Source organism: Bos taurus, chromosome 7 (assembly GCF_002263795.3).
Source record: "Bos taurus isolate L1 Dominette 01449 registration number 42190680 breed Hereford chromosome 7, ARS-UCD2.0, whole genome shotgun sequence".
Taxonomy (NCBI): Eukaryota; Metazoa; Chordata; class Mammalia; order Artiodactyla; family Bovidae; genus Bos; species Bos taurus.
Window position 1 is genome coordinate 14,748,150 of NC_037334.1, and position 20,884 is coordinate 14,769,033.

The 20,884-nt window shown below is 51.9% G+C and overlaps 1 protein-coding gene and 1 non-coding gene across 2 annotated transcripts; one reads left to right on the forward strand and one right to left on the reverse strand.

The window, feature by feature from the left end:
- Positions 1-344: 344 nt before the first annotated feature.
- Positions 345-8,107, reverse strand: S1PR2 (sphingosine-1-phosphate receptor 2). The gene is made up of 2 exons (NM_001081541.1): positions 7,975-8,107; positions 345-2,904 (listed from the first exon to the last, which is right to left on the reverse strand). The coding sequence occupies exon 2, from the start codon at positions 2,860-2,862 to the stop codon at positions 1,804-1,806; it is 1,059 nt and encodes a 352-aa protein (NP_001075010.1). The 5' UTR covers positions 2,863-2,904; positions 7,975-8,107; the 3' UTR covers positions 345-1,803.
- A 7,759-nt stretch (positions 8,108-15,866) lies between these two features.
- Positions 15,867-15,970, forward strand: LOC112447587 (U6 spliceosomal RNA). Its single transcript, XR_003035787.1, has one exon. It is a non-coding gene; the product is annotated as a U6 spliceosomal RNA (small nuclear RNA).
- Positions 15,971-20,884: the final 4,914 nt, after the last annotated feature.

Genomic DNA, 20,884 nt, shown 5'->3' on the forward strand with positions numbered 1-20,884 from the left:
CCAGCTCCCTGGGAGGAATGTGCACTTGGGATGAAGAAGGGGTGCCCCCACCACCTGCCAGACTTTCTCTTTGAAGGATGGCACAGAGGTCCTGGGACTAATTAATCACTGGGAAGGGCCAGACAACTGCCCAGGGGTGGGGAGGACGTCAGTATTTACCCGGTTTTCTCAGAAGCCACTGAGATCCTGGCTCTGACAGGGGGAGGGGGAGGGGAACAAATGAACCGCAAGGCTGGAAAAGGATGAGTGGTCTGGATAGCAGCCACCCTCCCTGCCCCCACCCACCCCCAGGGTGCTAATGGGGCAACCGCTGCCTTAAGCCTCAAAAGACAACCACCACCAGAAACAGACACTGAACCGTTTATTGGCCTGGGCCTGAGTCTCTGGCAGGAGGGGCATCCGGGGAGCTGTGTAAGGGGACACAAGCCCCCAACTGGCTCCTTGCCCCCCCAAAGATCCCCTCCCCCAGCCTTTGCAGTCACAAGAAATCACTTTCAGGTGTGAGGGTTCCTTCCCCCCACCCCCAGGTGAGCTGCACCCCAGTTCTCCAGTGGGGAGATAAGCCAGCAATGACACAGGGGTCGGTGCAGGGACCAGACCCCTCTTTGGCAGCTTCATTACAGACGAGAGGAGACAAAATAGCATGCATCCTGGGAGACATGGCAAGGGGAGGGGACCACAGATATTACACACACACACACACACACACACACAGACACTGACAGACGCACATAAATACATGTTTGTACCGCAATATCCCTTCCCTCCATCCACAGAATTTAGCAAAGTCCTTCTGGAGTGGGTTAAAAGAGGGTATCCCACCATTGTCCTTGGTACCCCCACCCCCTGTGCTCCATCTGATGTAGCTGGAAAGCAGGCACAGGAGGCTCAAGGCTGTCCTGCCTTAGATTGGGTATCTTGGCTGGGTCTGGAAGTGAGTGGAGCTTGAGGAAGGGTGGTTATTTTATGGGGGGCCAGAGGTCTGGTGTCAACAGCTCCCCCAGAACTTTCTCCTATTCCACCCTGCCCCACTGGGAGAGCCCTCCTCAGGTCCCCAGACCAGTTTTCTCAGCCCTGGGTGACTCTTCTGAGCCCCCAGTAGTGCAATCTGGCCGATGAGGTCTGAGAATGGGGGTTAGTCCCCCCCACCCCCCACGTGGTTTCCTGGCATCTCACTTGTAGAATGAGAAGAAAAGACAAGGAAGAAGTTGCCAGAGTGGCAGCTGGTGACATTTGGGGAAGCTGTGGATTTGAGGCCAGGAACTGTTAGCCCCAGGGCCACCCAGAAAGGTCAGAGAGGAGGTCTCCAGCCCCTAGGGACACAGTGGTTCCAGGGGAGTAGGCTCCGAGGTGGCCAGAAGAAGGTGGCAAGGGGGGATGGTAAATTCAGAGAGGGGAGTCAGAAGCAGGGCGGCAGGTCAGCGTTGTGAAATGCTGACATCCTTCAGACGGGGTTGGAAATGGCTCCTTTGCTGTGTTCCACTAGAGCACCTGCCTGCTGTCACTCAGGCCCTTTCCAGGTTCCCCCACTCCACCCCCGTCCCCAGTCCTCCCCACAATCCAGTTCCAACGAGGTCACCATGCTGAGCCCCAGGACCCTGCTGCCACTGTGCCATCTGACTGGTCAAAGCCTCAGTCGACCATCCCAAGCATGAAAAATCTTCAGCATCACCCGGGTCTGTGAAATGGGGGCATCTTACTTGGCAACCCCTGCCCCCCTCGGCCCCATTTCTGTCCCGGGTCCCTGGAGCTTCTCCATGGAACTCTCTGCCAAGGTGGCCTGGCTGTCAGCCCACTTGCCCCTCACACAATTGTGTTGCCCTCCAGAAATGTGGGTGACGTGGGCACGTGCATGCCCTTCTCCAGGGAACTGGAGCTGCGAAGGGGTAGGAGGTGGTGGCCCGGGGTTCTGTCCCGCCGCCCTTGCATCCCTGCTGCCTGCCGCCAGCACTGCAGCGGCCGTAACACCTCCCGCCGCAGGTCCCGGCTGCGCCACGTGTAGATGACTGGGTTGAGCAGCGAGTTGAGGGTGGCGAAGGCAAAAAAGTAGTGGGCCTGGTAGAGCATAGGGCAGGTGCGGACCGGACAGGCATAGTCCAAGAGGAGGATGCTAAAGGCGGGCAACCAGCAGAAGATAAAGACACCCAGCACGATGGTGACCGTCTTGAGCAGGGCGAGCGTCTGTGGGGCAGCCACATCGGCCTGGCTGGAGCGGACCACGCAGTAGATGCGGATGTACAGAGCTACGATGGCCGACAGGATGACCGAGAAGATGGTCACCACGCAGAGCACGTAGGGCTTGGCGTAGAGCGGCAGAACGGTGGAGCAGGCCTCCAGGTGGCCCAGGCAGTTCCAGCCGAGGATGGGCAGGCCGCCAAGGACCAGCGAGATGAGCCACGAGGCTGCGATGAGCAGCAGCATGCGGCAGCTCTTGTCGCTGCCGTAGAGCTTGACCTTGGCAATGGCCACGTGCCGCTCAATGGCGATGGCCAGGAGGCTGAAGACGGAGGCGGAGAGCGTGATGAAGGCAGAGCCCTCGCGGGCGAACCACTGCACAGGTGTCAGCCCCAGTGTGACTGAACCCGAGAGCAAGGTATTGGCTATGAAGGCCACGCCCGCCAACAGGTCTGATGCTGCTAGGTTGCCCAGGAACAGATACATGGCCGAGTGGAACTTGCTGTTGCGGGCAACTGCGATGAGCACCAGCAGGTTCTCTACTACGATGGCACAACACAGGAGGATGATGAGGGCCGAGGCCACCTGACGGGAGGGCGTATCCTTCGTGTCGGGACTCTCCTTGGTGTAATTATAGTGTTCCCTGACCTTGCTGGAGCTTAGGTACTCTGAGTACACGCCGCCCATGGTGGGGCTCAGTAGCCAGCCGGGGCCATGGGGCTGTTGATGCTGCAGAGAGAAAACACAGACAGACAGGTCAGTGCTGTGGCTGCAGCTTGGACTGACTCTGGACTAGGCTGTGGTTCACGTTCCAGCTCTGTCACATGAAGTCAGAATTATCGTCATCTTTGCTTTACAAATGGGGGGCTTCCCAGGTGGCACTAGTGGTAAAGAATCTGCCTGACAATGCAGGAGAGGCAAGAGATGCAGGTTCGATCCCTGAGTTGGGAAGATCCCCTGGAGGAGGGCATAGCAACCCATTCCAGTATTTTTGTATAGAGAATCCCATGGACAGAGGAGCCTGGCAGGCTTTAGTCCACTGGGTCACAAAGAGTCAGACACGACTGAGTGACTGAGCAAATGAGCACTGCTTTACAAATGGGAAACCCAGAGAGATCAATTCACTTTCCCAAAGCCTCGAAACTAGTCAGTGGCAGAGCCTCAGAGACCCACTCCAAAGCATCTAAAACCTCTAGACTACAGTGTCTTGCAAAGGAACAGAAGCTCCCCTAAAGGGCATAAGAGACGTGAAGTAGACTTCTAGAAGCCTTACCCACCCACCCAGAGAGGGAGTCTTAGCCAGAACCTGGAGGCTTGTCTCCTTTCTTGAATACACTGGAGCCTCAGGCCCCGTGCCACCTGCCAACCTGGGTCAGCGAGATGCTGGTCGCTGATAGCACCATCCCCTGCTCATTACCACCCACTGCTCTGGACTTCAGGCTGGGTCTAAGCCTAGAGGCCCTGGGTGTTCCCAAGATAAGGTTTTGGGGAGACACCAGGGCGGCCCCGAGGTTTGAGCATTACAGAGGTCACATCATCTTCAAGGACATAGACCTTGCAGGCAATCCAGGGTTCAGCCCCACTCCCACATCTGACATGGTGTGGGATGCTGGGCCAAGTCACTCGATGCTTGGTCTCTAGGCCTCAATGGCCTCATCTGTGCAATGGGGAGAAGAAAGCCCATTTTAGAGGGGTGATGGGAAAATCCTGTTGAATGATACATGCAGCACATTTAGCACATAGCAGGCACGTAATAAATATTAGCTAATATTATTAGCTCCCCTCTTCCTGCCATACCATAGGTAGGGACTAGGTGCCTTCCTCCCAGTCTTTTGGGAGGGGATGTTGAGTGAGCCAGCTGGGCAAGAGTCCACAACAGTCTGTTCTCATCAGCACCATCTAGCCCTGCCCTGGGACACAGGGTCTTAGCTGGGTGGGCAGGGCCCTGTGGCACCCCCCTCCCCAGCCAGGATGAAATCCAGATGTGAGGGCCTTGGAACACACAGGGTGGAGTCCTTGCTCTCCAGTCACATCCGGTGTGGGGAAGGCTGGGAGGGGATGATGGGATAGGGGAGCCACAGAAGACCCTTCTGGGAGGTCCTGGCTGGGAGGATGGGGCAGCTGGGCTGAAGTCATGTGAGTGGTGAGGGGGCATGCAGCCCCGCGGGGAAGAGGAGGGGATGGTATTCCCTTCCATGAAAGCCTGAGTCACCCCTCTCCCAAGGAAAACTGAGCCGTTGGGGGAGGGGGCTGGAAGGAGAGCGTAGGCAGAGAGGGTTAGAGGCCAATACCATGGCCTTCCCCCCCTTGGGAATTGGGGCGGGGGCCAGGAGGTGGTCTCAGAGGAACTGGTGTAGGGTCTGCCTTTCACGGGGGCCAGGAAGAAGCTCCAGACCAGCAGTTAGTTAATGGAGGGGGGGTGGGGTACGGGAACAGCCCTCCCCAAGTCCCTGGAAACATGCCTTGCAAGGACCTCGTGCATGCCAGGAGCACCGGTTCCAGAAAAGGCTGGTTAGGCTGGTTCTCAGTGAGCTTGGGAATGATGAGGGGCTTCTGGGGTCGCCCAGCCATCTCAGTCTCGGACACCCCCTCGGAGGGGCGCCCTGGCCCCCGGCCTGATAGAGGCAGCTGCTCCCCCTGGGCAAAAGGACATCCGTCCTAGTTTGGGAACAGAGAAAGGCTTGTGCGCATCCCCAGGGACTGTCGCTCCGCCCAGATAGCCACACAGAGGCCCCTTGTTTCCCTGCCGGACGGGGCCCAGGCGCCCCGATGCCCTCTGCCCATTGCAGCGGGCTTGGCCCAGGTCTTGGGCCTTACCAGACCGACCGACAGGCCAGAAACAGCCCCGCGCTCTGATTGGCTTATTTTCAATCCCAGAGTATTGAGCAACTCAGGCCTATTGGCCTGAGCTTTGCATCCTCGACATTTGATTGGCCCAGTTGGGGGCGCTCTATGGTTTGCACTACTGAGCGGGCTCTTTCCAGGCGGTTGGAGCTCATTTCTTTTCGAGGACATTGTTAAGACTGTGGATGTCCCCGGGGAGAGTCTGAACCACAGCCTGACCGCTGGGTCACCCCGACCAGTCACCCTCGAGCTGCCCTGGCCTACTGGCCCCCTCCTGGGGATCATAATTGAGAACTGAGGGCCTGTGGCAGGTCTGGGAAGCACCCTTGCTGGTGGGCTAGAAGCCCAGGGTGTGCCCCCTGCACCGCCCCTCAAACCTCTCTCCTGTCTGGCGGCCCAGAGAAAGATTTATGGCCGATTCCTAGATAAATAAGAAGTGGTTTCAGTCCTCATACCCCAGGGACTGACCAAAATGTCGTCTTCTTCCTTGGGAGACTACCATCACTTCTTATAGCCTCAGAAGGAAGGGTGGTTAGTTAGAGAAGACGAATGCCTCTTTCTTCTCCATTAGGACGATTCCCAGAAAGAGGAACCAGGGTCTGGAGGCTGGAGCTGGCACAGTCACCCTGAGGCAAATACAGGCCTGGCCTGCTTCCCCTCCCTGCATCAGGCTCCCAGGCGTGGCTAACGCAGAGCCTGACTCCTCTTCATCTTCACCAAGGCAGTCACCTCCCAGATGCTCAGTAAGAGGTCACTAGGCTCAGCACTGGGGAATGGCCAGGCCTGAAGCAAGAGGGACAAGCGATGGGGTTTGGAGGGAAGGAAAGCGAGACACACCAAGACTGTTCAGGGGGAGATTAAAGAGAGAGGAAGGCAGGAGGAAGTCTCAGTGGCTTCCAGGAGCCCATCCCGCAAGTTCTATGGAGGCATGCCCTGTGGTTACTGTTCCTCTGGGCATTCACAGATCCCATACCCCTTGCCCTAGGATATCCCCCTGGGCTCCGTTTCCCTTCAGTTTCCATTTCCCAGGTGGCTCGTGGTAAAGAATCTGCCTGCATTTCAATCCCTAGGTCGGGAAGATCCCCTGGAGGGGGAAAAGGCAATCCACTCTGGTATTCTTGCCTAGGAAATCCCAAGGACAGAGGAAATCCCTGGCAGGCTACAGTCCAGGGGTCACAAAGAGTCAGACACGACCAAGCTCACATGCACGCATCCAAACCCCCCTATACTGCCATTCTCCATGCAGCAGCCAGGGGGAGCTTTTAAATTTATAGCTTCAATATGTCACTCCTCACCTCCAAACTCTTCCATGGTTCCCCAGTATCCAAAGTGACCCCTGCCCACCTCCCCTCCTCCCACTCTCCCCCAGAGCCATTCCACTGAACCACACTGGCCTCTCACATTTCAGCCCCATGCCGACCTCAGAGCTTTTGCCTCTGCTGTTTGTTCACCTGGCATGGCCTTCCTATCTTTCAGGTTTCTGTTTAGTGGCCTCTAACCACTAGGCTATCCTAGCCACCTTCCCTAGGCCCTTTCTATCACAGCATCTTTTATTATATTCACAGCACTTGCCAATTTCAAAAATTATCATTGTATTTCTTGTTTTTTGTCAGCTTCCATGGTTGAATGTGTGTCAGAGGCCAGCAACTAAATCCTTCAGTCCCTGGAAGAATGCCTGGCATACTTAGAAAGCACTCAGAAAATGTGTGGGATGGATGGATGAATGGATAGATGGATGAATAGATGAATGAATGAACAAGTGAACGAGGGCCCCCGAGGGTGGAGGCTCCTAAACTCAGCCCAGGCTCAGACAACAGTAAAGGAGGCTGGAGACACCTCTGGTCCGCTGGCAGGCCACCCCCACCAGGCGAAGCCCAGCGTCTCCTTGGAGACACGCACAACCCGCCCCCGCCCTTGGGCCGCAGTCTCGGCCTCCTTATCTGGCGGTGGAATGCACGGTATCCACACTGGCTGCTTCTGGGGCCGCGCCTCCTTTCTTCCGCGACAGCCGCACGCAGGGGACCCCCAAGTCTCCAAGTGGGAATGGGCGACGCCTGTGCGTCCAGCCCGGGGCCCCGCCTCGATCTTCCCAGAGGACTGGGGAGAGGCGGGGTGAGGGGTCCAGCGACAGCTGCACCGCGAGTGCCGCGCCCGTGTCGCGCCACGCGGGGCACCGTGGGCTCAGCGCGTGGCGCCTGGAGTGTCTGACTAGGGAAGAGTCTGGTAAGGGGATGGAAATCCCCGATGAGTCAACTCGTGCCAGAAGGAGTGGGCTAGGTTCCCACGCTTGTCTGGGCCCAGAACCGCGCGGGGTCGGCGGCACGCGTGCCCGCGCCCGCGCCCCATCCCCAGGCCCCAGGGGAAAGAAGAGGCGCCGAAGCCACGCAGCCTCAGGTTCACTTTCCTTCCAGAACAAAGCCACGACCCCACGGGAGGCGGGGCGGAGGACTGGAAGAGATGAACTACTCAGGGAAACTGAGGCAGAGGATCAGAAGTGCAGGAGGTGGGCATCTGCCTTCCTCCGGAGCCCCGCCCCTTGGCTTGGCTGTACTGCGGCGCGCAGCACCTTTCGCCAGCGTCCAGCCAGAGTCAGCGAAGAGGGGCGTCCTCCCCTCCCCCATACACAGTCCCCAAACCCCCTGGTCCGGGGTGCACGCCATCCTGCCTCCCAGTCTCCGACCGAAAGCGCTTGGATTCCGCCTTCTCCTCCCGGCCAACTTCCTGCCGCTGGAGAAGGCGGGGAACTCAGTCTGGGGGTTCGCGGCCAAGGCAATGGGGCCTCCTAGGATCGTGGAGAGGGCGCACGATGACCACTCCCTGGGTGCAACCGGAGGACCAGCAGTGCGTGCGCGCCCAGGGAGCCCCCGACCCCTAGCGGGCTTTCCTAGCTCCGATCCGAGACCTCCGGGGACCCGGGCCCGCCCTTTCTGCCTCCCCCTCGCCACGCACGCTCACCTGGCTAGGCCGATCCGGCTCCTTGCCCGGGCCGGAGGGGCTTTGGCGCCTGCGTCCCCCGGGACGGCCGCGGCAGGGGCTGGGACTGCCCGCCGGGCTCCACTGCGTCCCGGGGCTGGGGACTGGGGACTCAGGGACAGGGAGGGAAGAGCCGCCTTGGCCCCCCCACTCGCCGCGCCCTGTCTCCGCCTCCTCCTTTCCGGCCGGCGGCAGCAGCAATGAATTCCAGATGTGATCAGCTCAGCGGGGCGCGCGCGAGGGCGGGCGTGGGGGAGGCGCGCAGGGTCCCTTTGTCCGCACCCCCACCTCCAGCCCTGCCCCCTCCCAGCCCCCACCCGTGAGAACCGGCCAACGCATGACGTCACGCAGACCCGTACTGTCCAGTCGCTCCTGCCCAGGTGGCCTCAACCTGAAATAACTGTCTTGGATTGCAGATATACTCTTGGCCCCTGCCTGGGATCCTGGAATTGCAGGAGGGCAAGGAATTGCCTTACTTATTCAGCAAGGAGCCAGGAAGCACCTACTAAGGTCAACACAACAAACAGGCATTAAGCGCCCACTGTGTGTTCATCCAACAAAAAAGCAAGTTCCTATTATGTGCTAGGTGGTGGCGGTGGTTTAGGCGCTAGGTGGTGTCTGACTCTTGCAACCCCTTGGACTGTAGCCCTGGACTCCTCCTTGGGGTTTTGATTTCCCAAACAAGAATACTGGAGTGGGTAGCTATTTCCTTATCCAGGGGATCTTCCTGACCCAGGACCCACTGATGGGTGGATGCTTTACCACTGAGCCAGGGAAGCCCACTATGTGCTAGGTCCTGCCACAAAGAATGGATTGGTTTTTGCCTTAATAAGGCCCCAGAATTGAGGCCCTGGCCCCTCTGCCCTAGAAGACTGGGGGAGCACTCAGCAGCCTCCACTGCCTCTGTCCAATTGAGTATTTTCCTTGTGGTCGACCAGCGGGCCCAAGCTAATTCTTGCTTTTTAAGTTGGGTCCCAGTCTTTTTGGCTGAGCTATGAGGGATCTTAATTCCCCAACCAGGGATCAAACCCCATGCCCCCTGCAGTGGCAGCACAGAGTTTTAACCACTGGACTGCCAGGGAAGTCCTAGCCAGTTCTTTAGTTTCCCATTTTTTCCCATTGAGCTTTTCCTGGGCATCTCTGTGTGCCTGGCCGCAGAGATGAAGCCCACCTGCATTTACTGATGTGTGCGTGTGAAATCAGGGACTAGAGGATATGTCCCTCACTCCTTTGGAAATGGCAACCCATTCCCATATTCTTGCCTGGAAAAATTCCATGGACAAGGGAGCCTGGCAGGTTATAGTCCATGGGGTCACAAAGAGTCAAACATGACTGAGTGTCCAAGATCCCACGCACAGGCATAGCAGTGAACAGAAAAGGGAAAAAAGTCCTTCCCTTCATGGAACCTATGTACAGAAAGGCACTATTTGTGGAAATGAATACATCATCTGCTTATATGTTTACTTACCACAATACAGTAAGCACCCGCATGTGCCAGACACCATTCTAAAAGGCTGGAGATATATCAAGAAACAAAACAGATAAAACTCCCTGTCCCAAGTTGATGTTCTACTATACTTGCTCAGGGCTTCTCCACTGGCTCAGTGGTAAAGAATTTTCATGCAACGCAGCAGCTGCAGGAGACTTGGGTTCAATCCCTGGGTCAGGAAGTTTCCTCTGGAGGAGGAAATGGCAACCCACTCCAGTATTCTTGCCTAGAGAATCCCATGGACAGAGGAGCCTGGCGGGCTACAGTCCATAGTGTCACAAAGAGTTGAACACGACTGAAGCAACTTAGCATGCACACATACTTGCTCAGAATATCTAAAGTATTACAGAAAGAAGAAACTGATAAATTTCCTGGGAGAGGAACTGAAAGATAGGGGACGGCATGGGAGGGACATAACTTTCACTCTGTGAGTGCTTTTGTATCTTTTGACTTTTGTAACATGTACATACTTGGCCTATTCCAACAATAAGTTACGTTGAGGGAATTCACAGGCGGTCCAGTGGTTAGGACTTGGGGCTTTCACTGCCATGGCCCAGGTTCAGTCTCTGGTCAGGAAACTAAGAAGCCATGTGGTCAAAAAAATTAATTGATCAATTAAGCTGAAAGTTAGACTGCTTGTACGCAGACGTGTGCTTAGTCACTTAGTGTCCGACTCTTTGTGGATTACTGAATACTGGAGTGGGTTGCCATGCCCTCCTCCAGGGGATCTTCCCAACCCAGGGAGGGAACCCAGGTCTCCCACGTTGCAGGCAGATTCTTTCCTGTCTGAACCATCAGGGAAGCCCTGATACCCAGACAGTGTAAGAAAAAACAGGGAGAGGGTAGGTACACTCTTCTGTGTGTATTTGGTTGTGCGGTACAGCACGTGGGATCTTAGTTCCTCAACCAGGGATAGAACGCAGGCTTTTGGTAGTGAAAGTGAGGAATCTTAACCACTGGACCACCAGGGAATTCCTCGTATGTCTAATATACTTCAGTAAAGAGTGTTGTAAAGCAAAATGACACAAAAGGGTATCTGCACTTCCACATCTGTTGCAGTATTATTTGCAGTAGCCAAGATATGGAAACAACTTGTGTCTGTCAACAGATGAATGGATAAAGATGTAAGATTCATTTATACATACGGTGTCCCCCGGGGATAAAGAATCCACCTGCCAATGCAGGAAATGAGGGTTCAATTCCTGGGTTGGGAAGATTCCCTGGAGTAGAAAATGGCAACCCACTCCAGTATTCTTGCCTGGAGAATCCCCATGGACAGAGGAGCCTGGCAGGCTACAGCCCATGGGGTCACAAATAGTCGAACACGACTGAGTAACTGAGAATGCACACACACATAAATATACATATATATACATACACATATACATAATGGAATATTGTTCACTGATTAGAAAAGAAATTCTGTCATTTTCAACGACATGGATGAAATTTGAGGGCTTTATGCTAAGCAAAATGAGCCAGACAAAAACAAATACCACATGCGTGCTAAGTCACTTCAGTTGTGTTCAACTCTTTGCAACTCCATGGACTGTAGCCTTCCGTTTTCCTCTGTCCATTTGGATTCTCCAGGAAAGAATACTGGAGTGGGTTGCCATGCCCTCCTCCAGGGGATCTTCCCAACCTAGGGTCTCCTGCAGCTGCTGTATTGCAGGTGAATTCTTTACCACTGAGCCACAGGGGAGGCCCCTAAATACTGCATGCTATCCCTTATACTGGAATCTTTAAAAAAAACTTATAGAAACAGAGAGTAGGAAAGGTGATTGCCAGATGCTGGGGTGTGGGGGAAATGGGGAGAGATTAGCAAAAGGGTGCAAACTTTCAGTTATAAGATAAATAAGGCTGCGAATATAATATACAGCACAGTGACTACAGTTGATAATACTGTATCAAAGAATTGAAATTTGCTGAGAGTAGAACTGAACTGCTGTTACACACACACACAAGATAAAAACGTGAGGTGAAAGATGTGTTCATTAACTGGATGAGGGGGAATCCTTTCAGTATATACATATGTCAAATCACCTGGATGTACACTTTAACTTACCATTTTACACGTCAATCATGCTTCATAAAAGATGAAATTAAAAAAAAAACTATGGATGCTTGAATCCCAAAAAATGCAACCAATAAAAAAGAGAGAAAGAGAAGTTTAGTGCACGCTTCTGTATGCATACCATACTCCATAAATCAGGTTGAAAAGCAAAACTTTGAAAAAGGAAATTAAAGTTGATCCATTTGGACACGACTGAGTGACTGATCTGATCTGACCTGATTTATGCCTATTAAAAAGGAAAATCGGAGTCGTCCTGATATGAAACTGTTTTCAACGTAAGATGAAAAAAGCACAATGTAGATGAGTTTGCATTGCTCGCTTGCCTGCGTTTCTGGATATATTTATTTATAAGGACTGTATAAATACACACACATTTGCCTGTGGAGAAACAGGCCGTATTGGGGAGAAGGCACAAGACCCCGTCACAGTGGTTACCTCCAGGGAGAGAGACAGGGGGACAGGTGAAAATACATACACATTTGCCTGTGGACAACCAGGCCATATCAGGGGGGTTGGGGGGAGGCACAAGACACCGTCACAGTGGTTACCCTCAGGGAGGGACACAGAGCGGGCAGGGGGACAGGTGAGAGGGGACCAGACTTTTCATGGGGTACCCTGGGGGGAGGGAATGTTTGAAATTTTTAGCTCATATTACAAACTCAAAAAATTTACAAAGACATGAAAAATCACATTGAAGTAACAAATCACCAGGCTTTTTAGCTGTAAAATTGTTTCTATAATAATAATAACAAATAGTATCAATAACATAAATCAACAATAACATCATCAATAAACATACCTGTGCTATTTATTCAACATGTCACTGTGAAATGAATTTATATTAAGAATACACATATTTAAGTTATCAATAAGGAAATAAATATTAAGAGTCAATATATTAGTGTTACGTGTCTGTGGCATATATATTCATATAATGCAACAGAGAATGCTCTGAGCTAGCTATAGTGATACCTTGTTGGTTTCTGCCATCCAAAACTGAAAGTCCAATGGAAGAGACAGAAGAAACCAAACAGTTCTAACACACGAGGTAGCAAGGCTTTGGTGAGAAGATTTTAAAAAGCCGGAGAGTGGCTTTGCTCCTTTTCCTGACTCAGATTCAGTGTCCACTAAGCTTCGGGGCTAGATGGTGGGGTCCACTCGGAACCTCAGCAAAACCTCTCCGAATCCTCTGCCCAGATGAAGTGCAGCCATGCAAAGTCTAGAAACCAGGTGTTCAACCCATAGAGGACAAAGCACACACACACACACACACACAAAAAAAAAACCAAAGACAAACCAGGTCCTTTCCTTGCAAGGGAGCTATCAGAGCGGAAATCTTAGCCCTCTGTGAGGACCTGAGACTGGGGAGGAAGTGCCCCCCTCCCCAGCTCGCCTAGGCTGCCTCAGCAGTTTGCCGTCCTCTCAAGGGACCTGCGGGAGGGGGGAGTGTGTGGGTAATATCAAGGCTGCAGATACATCCGGCCGTCTGTTAGGGGTACCGTGGCGCCTAGACAAAGGTGATGTCCCCAGGGACACACAGATACACCCGCAAGCAACTTCCGCCTCCCCCTCCACCTCCCATTACTGGGGCCATATGAGATCTACACCGGGTCAGCTGAGGGGACAGGCTAGAGAACTGGGAACCACTTGCGTAGACACCCAGATCGTCTGGGCGGCGGTGGGGGGGCGGGTTATCTAGAGGAAAGCTGGAACCTCCCTGTGGCGGGGACTCAGGGAGGGGGAATCTCTAAGTGAGAGAACAGTGGAAGAGGAAGGAAATGGGGCCCTTTTCTTACCGAGCTCACAAGCAAGGGAAAAAGAAGAAAAGGAAGAGGCTTGGAGCAGCCTTCTGTAATTACAGGGCCATCGACACTAATGGCTAATGCTCACAGACACAGACAGACTGTGCTGGGTGCGGCTGCATGAGTCCTCCACGCCTAGGAGGTGGGTATTATTGTTATCATCATAATTCCACTTTTTATAGGGACTTTCTTTTTCTTTCATTTTTTTGGCTGCAGCAAGTGCCATATGGGATCTTAGTTCCCAGAGCAGGGATCCAACTTGCACCCCTTGCATTGGAAGCACTTAATCATTGGACCACCAGGGAAGTCCCTAGACTTTAGTTTTTTAGAATAGTCTTAGGTTCACAGGAAAATTGAGCAGAAAGTACAGAGAATGGCCCATCTACCCCCTTTTACATGCATAGCTTCCCCCACTGTCAACAGCTCCCCCCAACAGAGTAGTACATTTTGTTACCACTGATGAACCTACAAACATACATCATTATCACCCCCCAAGTCCGTGGTGTACATGAGGGTTCACTCAGTGTTGTACATTCTATGGGTTTGGTCAAATGTATAATGATACATCGGAGAAGGCAATGGCACCCCACTCCAGTACTCTTGCCTGGAAAATCCCATGGGTGGAGGAGCCTGGTAAGCTGCAGTCCATGGGGTCGCTAAGAGTCGGACACGACTGAGCGACTTCACTTTCACTTTTTACTTTCATGCATTGGAGAAGGAAATGGCAACCCACTCCAGTGTTCTTGCCTGGAGAATCCCAGGGATGGGGGAGCCTGATGGAGCCTGATGGGCTGCCGTCTATGGGGTCGCACAGAGTTGGACACAACTGAAGCGACTTAGCAGCAGCAGCAGCAGCAGCATAATGATACATGGGCTTCCCTGGTGGCTCAGTGGTAAAGAATCCACCTGCCAATGCAGGAGATGCAGGTTCGATCTCTGGGTCGAAAAGATTCCCTGGAGAAGGGGATCTTCAAGGGACATTCTTGAAGATGTCCAATATTCTTGTCTGGAAAATTCCACCAACAGAGGAGGCCTGTGGGCTACAGTCCATGGAGTTGCAAAAGAGTCAGATACGACTTAGTGACTAAACAAAATGGGGAAAAAATGGAAGAAAAAATAATGATACCTATCCACCCTTATAGTATCATACAGATAGTTTCACTGCCCTAAAAACCCTCTGTGCTCTGGCCATTCATTCCCCTCTCCTCATCCTTAATCACTGACAACCATTGGTTTTTTTCACTGTCCCCATAGTTTTGCACTTTCCACATCACCCCATTTTAAAGATAAGGAAATTGAGGCACACGATTGTGGTGGGATTTGAACCAGAGCCCTCTCTGCTCTTCTTTTTATCCCAAGTCCCTGTCCCACTCCTGATGCAGTGAACATCACCCCCACCCCCACCCCCACCCTATCCCTGCCCTGGTGCCTTGGAATAGGAGGGCTGTGGTTATTGCTCAGAACCACATCAGCAACTGGTGAGGTGTAGAATGTTCTTCTCCACAGTCCAGAGGTGAAGGAATCCCTCTGACCTCTGATCCCACCCTACTCCAATTAAAAAAAATTTTTTTTTATCTATTTATTTGGGCTGTACCAGGTCTTAGTTGCAGCACACGGGGTCTTAAGTAGTCACCTGCAGGATTTTTCAGTGGCAGCATGTGGGGTCTAGTTCCCTGATCAGGGATGGAACCCAGGTCCTCTGCATCAGGAGCCTGGAGTCCTAGCCATTGGACCACCAGGGAAGTCTCCACCCCCGATTTTGTGAACTCCCCTATGAGGATGAGGCCTAGAATGTCCCTTGATCCACTCTGGGCCTCCACTGTCCCCCCACCCCCATCCCCCAGCTCTCAGGTTTTGGCAGGAGGAGAAGTGTCTGAGACAGGTCCCAACTTTCTCATCATCACCCCAGCACAAGCGGGGGAGGGGCCCAGCTGCAGAGAGGCTTTCCAGATGCTGATCTTGGCAGGCTGTGGAGCTGCAGTGGCCTCGTTTCATCCACCCATGGGCTTGAGGCCCACTTTCAGCTTCAGGGATGGGGTAGGGAGGCCGCTGGGGGAGGCCACCCCTGCCACGTCGGCACCAGATGGAGCTGCAGCCCAGGCTCAGCTCTCTCTTCTAGATGAGGGAGACGTGCTGTGAGGGGAGGGGAACCCCCGTAGCCCACTTCAGCCCTGCTCCAGCAAAGTAATAACAGCTGACACATACATCATGCGCCAGTTTACTGTCCCAAGTCCTGTGTAAATATCAACCCATCAGAAGCTCACAGCAGCTCCTTTAACGAATGAATAGACATGCTGCAGTTTGTCTTCACATGGAAGACCACTCAGGAATGTAATATCTGAAACTTCAAGTTCTCAGAGGAACTAGTGGTGGCACTTCCCTGGAGGTCTGGTGGCTAAGACTCCAGGCTCCCAGTGTGGGAGACCTGGATTCGATCCCTGATCAGGGAACTAGATCCCACGTGCTGCAACTAACAGCTTGTCTGCAGCAACTAAAGACCTCGCATGTGGTGCTCACTTCAGCAGCACATATACTAAAACTGGAATGATACTGAGATTAGCATGGCCCCTGCACAACGATGACAGGCAAATTCACGAAGCGTTCCATTAGGGAAAAAAAAAAAAGCCCTGAAATCCCACAACTAAGACGTGGTGCAGGCAATAAAAGAAAGCAGCGGTATAGAACAACATGGATGAATCTCAGATGCATTGTGGTGGGAGAAAGAAGGCAGGCACAAAAAGCTGCATACTGTATGATTCCCCTTCTGTTATTTCAGAAAAGGCCAAACTATACATACAATGAATAACCAGGGATATATAGGGGCTGAGGGTGGAGGGAGGGGCTGACAACAAAAAAGCATGGTGGAATTTTTTGGTGATGGAACCTTTCTATAGTTTGATTGTGGTGGTGGTAATATGACTACATATGTTTGTGGAAATTTGCAGAACTGTGCACTGTAAAAAAAGAATTTCTGGGTTTTTTTTTTTAAATGCAGGTCATATTTTAATGTACCTAAAAAAAAAAAAAAAAACCCTTCCAAATATAACTATAAATATAACCAGGAAAAATACCTGAGATATGAATCTTAATTAACCATTAGTACATTACTTAAAAGAATTTTTTGAATCCTTAGCTTACTTCACTGGGTTCATAAAGGTATAAACCTACTTATTTTTCCATTTGAGTATTTTGTACTAAATGTAGTTTGTTTAGTCGCTAAGTTGTGTCCAACTCTCTTAACCCCATGGACTGTAGCCTGACAGGTTCTCTGTCCATGGGATTTCCCAGGCAAGAATACTGGAGTGGGTTGCCATTTCCTTCTCCATCTTTTTTTTTTTAAATTGTATCTTAAATAAAAATCCTTTACAACTGCGTTGCATTAGTTCAGTTCAGTCACTCAGTCGTGTCTGACTCTTTGCGACCCCATGTACTGCAGCACACCAGGCCTCCCTGTCCATCACCAACTCCCAGAGCCTACCCAAACTCATGTCCATTGAGTTGGTGATGCCATCCAACCATCTCATCCTCTGTCATCCCCTTCTCCTCCTACCCTCAATCTTTCCCAGCATCAGGGTCTCTTCAAATGAGTCAGAGTCAATTTAGGAAAATAGAAGTATCTCAAACAGATGGGATTTAATACCAGGATTGGTTATGTTGATGAGAAATTGACAAAGAGGGAGGCTATGTCCAGTGGGAGATGATGTGGGAAGCAAATGGGGAGAACGACTCTGGCTTGTTCTATCCTCCCACCCTCCAATCTACCCTTAGTGCCTGCCATTGACTAAATCTGGGCAAAAAGCAGTGGGCAAAAGAGGGGCTATCCTATGCAGGGGTCAGACCTTAACCATGGGGCAGGGACAGAACAGGGAGTGGGTGATCTGAGGGTACACAGGCTCAAGGCTGACACAAACCAAATGAGGAAAGGGGAACTATACCCCCATTCTACAGAAGGGAAAACTGAGGCTGAGAGAGCCCATGTGCCCTGTGGGGGCCTGACTCTCCGCCAAAACCTGGGAGGCTGGTTTTGAGCCTTTTTTTCTGCTCCAAACACCCACTTGAACTGAAGAGAATGGAAACATCTATGCAAATCATGCCCATCCCTAGGGGTTGAGGGGAGTGGAGAAAACCTCCATGGGGACTCCTCCTCCTCACCTGCTTGGCCGTTACCCACAAACTGAGCTGCAAAACAGCAGCTGTGTTGGCAGTTGAGGGTGGTATACTTTAAACAGCTCCCCCCAAGAGGTCAGAGCCCCCAGTCCAGCCTGCACCCATGATCTTCATCTTCTATCTGAAGGCTGCCCCCCAATATCCCAGCCTTGACCTCTTGCCCTTGTGAAAATCCTGGCACAACAATGGGAGGCTAGAAATGACCAGACCTTGGGGGACCTTCCAGTTTCCAGTATATGCTCCCTAAATTGCCCTGATGCTGGGAAAGATTGAAGGCAAATGGAGAAGAGGGCGGCAGAGGATGACATGGTGAGATGGCATCACTGACTCAATGGACATGAATTTGAGCAGACTCTGGGAGACAGTGGAGGACAGAGGAGACTGGTATGCTCCATGAGGTCGCAAGGAGTTGGACAAAACTTAGTGACTGAACAACAACGACGAAATTGCTATCGTGCCCGGTGCCAGCAGAGACCCTCTCTGGTCTGCAAAGATTGATGCTGGCCCATTGGGGGCAGAGGCCACTACAATTGAGCCTTTGAGCCACAGGGAAGGGCTGGACACCTCTACCTTCAACCTCTACTCAGGCTTGGACAAAAATGGTCAAACTTTTAGCCTCTCGGTGTGCAGGTCTGAAGGTCATTACCACCCTTTCATTAAGGCTTGCAATCAATATGCCTGTGGGGGAGCCATGTGCAAACTGCTTCCTCTACATTCTATTTGTTCAATTACTATGTACTGAAATCTTCTGGGTGCCTGGCACCCTTCTCCTTCTTAGCAAAGGGATCCAACAGTGAAAGAAACAAAGATCTCTGTTGTCTAGTAGTTGATATTCTCATGGAGGAGACAGACAAGAGGCAGGACAAATAAGAACCTTATGTCATCTGTTAGGATGTGGTGGAAGTTCAGGAAACAATGACACTGGGAAGGTGGATTAGATATATGGGGTAGGAACAGAACCATGATTTTTAGACCTAGTGTCACTTGAGAAGGTGACATGTGAGTAAAGACCCGAAGGAGGTGAGGGCTTCCCCACTGGCGCAGTGGGTAGAGAATCAGCCTGCAAGGCAGGAGACGTGGGTTTGAGTCTGGATTGGGAAGATCCCCCGGAGAAGGAAATGACAACCCACTCTAGTATTCTTGCCTGGAAAATTCCATGGACAGAGGAGCCTGGCGGGGTACAGTCCATGGAGTCGCAAAGAGTCAGACACAACTGAGCCACTAAACACACACAAGGAGGTGAGGGAGTGAACCATGCAGACATTTCGGGGAGAATGGTCCATGTAGAAGGCAAGACTAGTGCAAAAGCCCTGGGGCTGGTGTGAAACTGATAGGTTCTGGTGAGAAAACCAGTGCATCCAAGGGCTGCTGCTAATTGGTCAGGCGTTACCTGGGCACAGGGTTAGCACTTTCAGAGTTGAGTTTCTTAATGGGGAGGTGGGACACACACAAACGCTTCCGTGATGAGCTGTATGGTTGTTGAGTTCTCTTTCTTTCCATCCTCAGCCCCTACAATGTTCCCCCTGCCCCCAGCCACAGAGGGAGCCTAGAACAACCAGCACACTGGAAACCAGAGAGGGATAGAGAAGGGCAGTGGGAGGCAGTGGGGACAGGTCTTTCAGGGCCTTGTGGGCTCCAGTGGGGACTTTGGCTTTTGCCCTAAGTGAAAAAGGAGCCATAGAGGGTTCTGAACAGAGGAGGGACGTGATCTTAGTCAGGTATTTACAGGCTCTCTCCATTGTAGGGAGCGGGGAGATACTGTGGGGGCTGAGGATGGAAAGAAAGAGAACTCGTCAACCACACAGCTGGTCAGGGGAGAGGTTGTGGGTGTTCCACCTACCAATAAGGAGACTGAACTCTGAAAGTGCTAACCATCTGCCCAGGGACACCCGACCAGTTAGCAGCTGCCCCTGGATTCAAACCTATGTCTATATGATTCCAGGGTCATTGGGTAAATAATCATTCACTGGGTACCTTATTTGCCCATGACTTCAGTGGGGATACAGATCCTGAGACCCAAGAGACAGAGAGGATTCTGTTTTTGGTAACATACCTGCATCAGGGCTTCCCTGGTGACTCAGACAGTAAAGACTCTGCCTGCAATGTGGGAGACCTGGGTTCGATCCCTGGGTTGGGAAGATCCCCTGGAGGAGGGCACAGCAAGCCATTCTAGTATTCTTGCCTGGAGAATCCCTGTGGACAGAGGAGCCTGGTGGGCTATAGTCCATGGGGTCACAAAGAGTCAGGCACGACTGAGTGTCTGAGCACTGCATCAGGATGATGAATGAAGGGATTCACTCAAGAGGGGGAAGGATATTTAGGGAGTCTGGACGGATATGTACACACTGCTATATTTAAAATGGAAAACCAGACTTCCTGGTGGCACAGTGGATAAGACTCCACCTGCCAATGCTGGGGACATGGGTTTGATCCCTGGTTTGGGTAGATTCCACACGCCATGGAGCATCTAAGCCTGTGCACCACAACTACTGAGCCTGCACTCTAGAGCCCACATGCTGCAATTACTGAAGCCCGAATGCTGAAGAGCCCATGCCCCACCGCTATGAGAACCCCACACACCACAGGGAACAGTCCCCAGTCTTACAACTAGAGAAAGCCTGTGTTCAGCAACGAAGACCCAGCCCAGGTAAAACTAAAATAAATACGTAAAAACTAAAATGGATAATCAACATTTATCCATACAGTACAGGATCTACTGTATAGCACAGGGAGCTCTGTTCAATGTCATGCAGCAGCTTGGGTGGGAGGGAAGTTTCGGGGAGAATGGATACATGTATATGTGTAGCTGAGTCCCTTTGCTGTCCACCTGAAACTATCACAACATTGTTAATCAGCTCTCCTTGAATATAAAATAAAAAATTTTAAAAAAGAAACATGTATTGAGTCCCTACTGTACTATAGGCACTATACTGGCTGCAGGGGCCAGACAGAGCAAAATTTCTGCCAAGGAGGAGACAAAATTTCTCCTCTAATGGGGGAGACAGACAAAAGACATTTAAAAAAATCCAGGAAGTTATATATTAGAATATAAATACTGATGGAAAAAAAATAGGGCAGGATAAGGGCTTCTCCAGTGGCTCAGACAGTTAAGAATCTGCCTGCAATGCAGGAGCAGAAGGAGACACGGGTTCCAGTCTCCCAACCCAGGAGACTGGGTTGGGAAGATCCCCTGGAGGAGGGCATGGCAACCCACTCCAGTATTCTTGCCTGGAGAATCCCATGGACAGAGGAGCCTGGTGAGCTACAGTCCATGGGGTCACAAATAGTCCGACATCACTGAGCGACTAATAAAAAACAAAAAATAAAACCTGCTATTGTTCACAGTTGCTAATTCGTGCC

Bases quoted from the DNA above. Each gene is read 5' to 3' on its own strand.
- S1PR2 (NM_001081541.1), bottom strand. From the start codon at position 2,862: ATGGGCGGCGTGTACTCAGAGTACCTAAGCTCCAGCAAGGTCAGGGAA.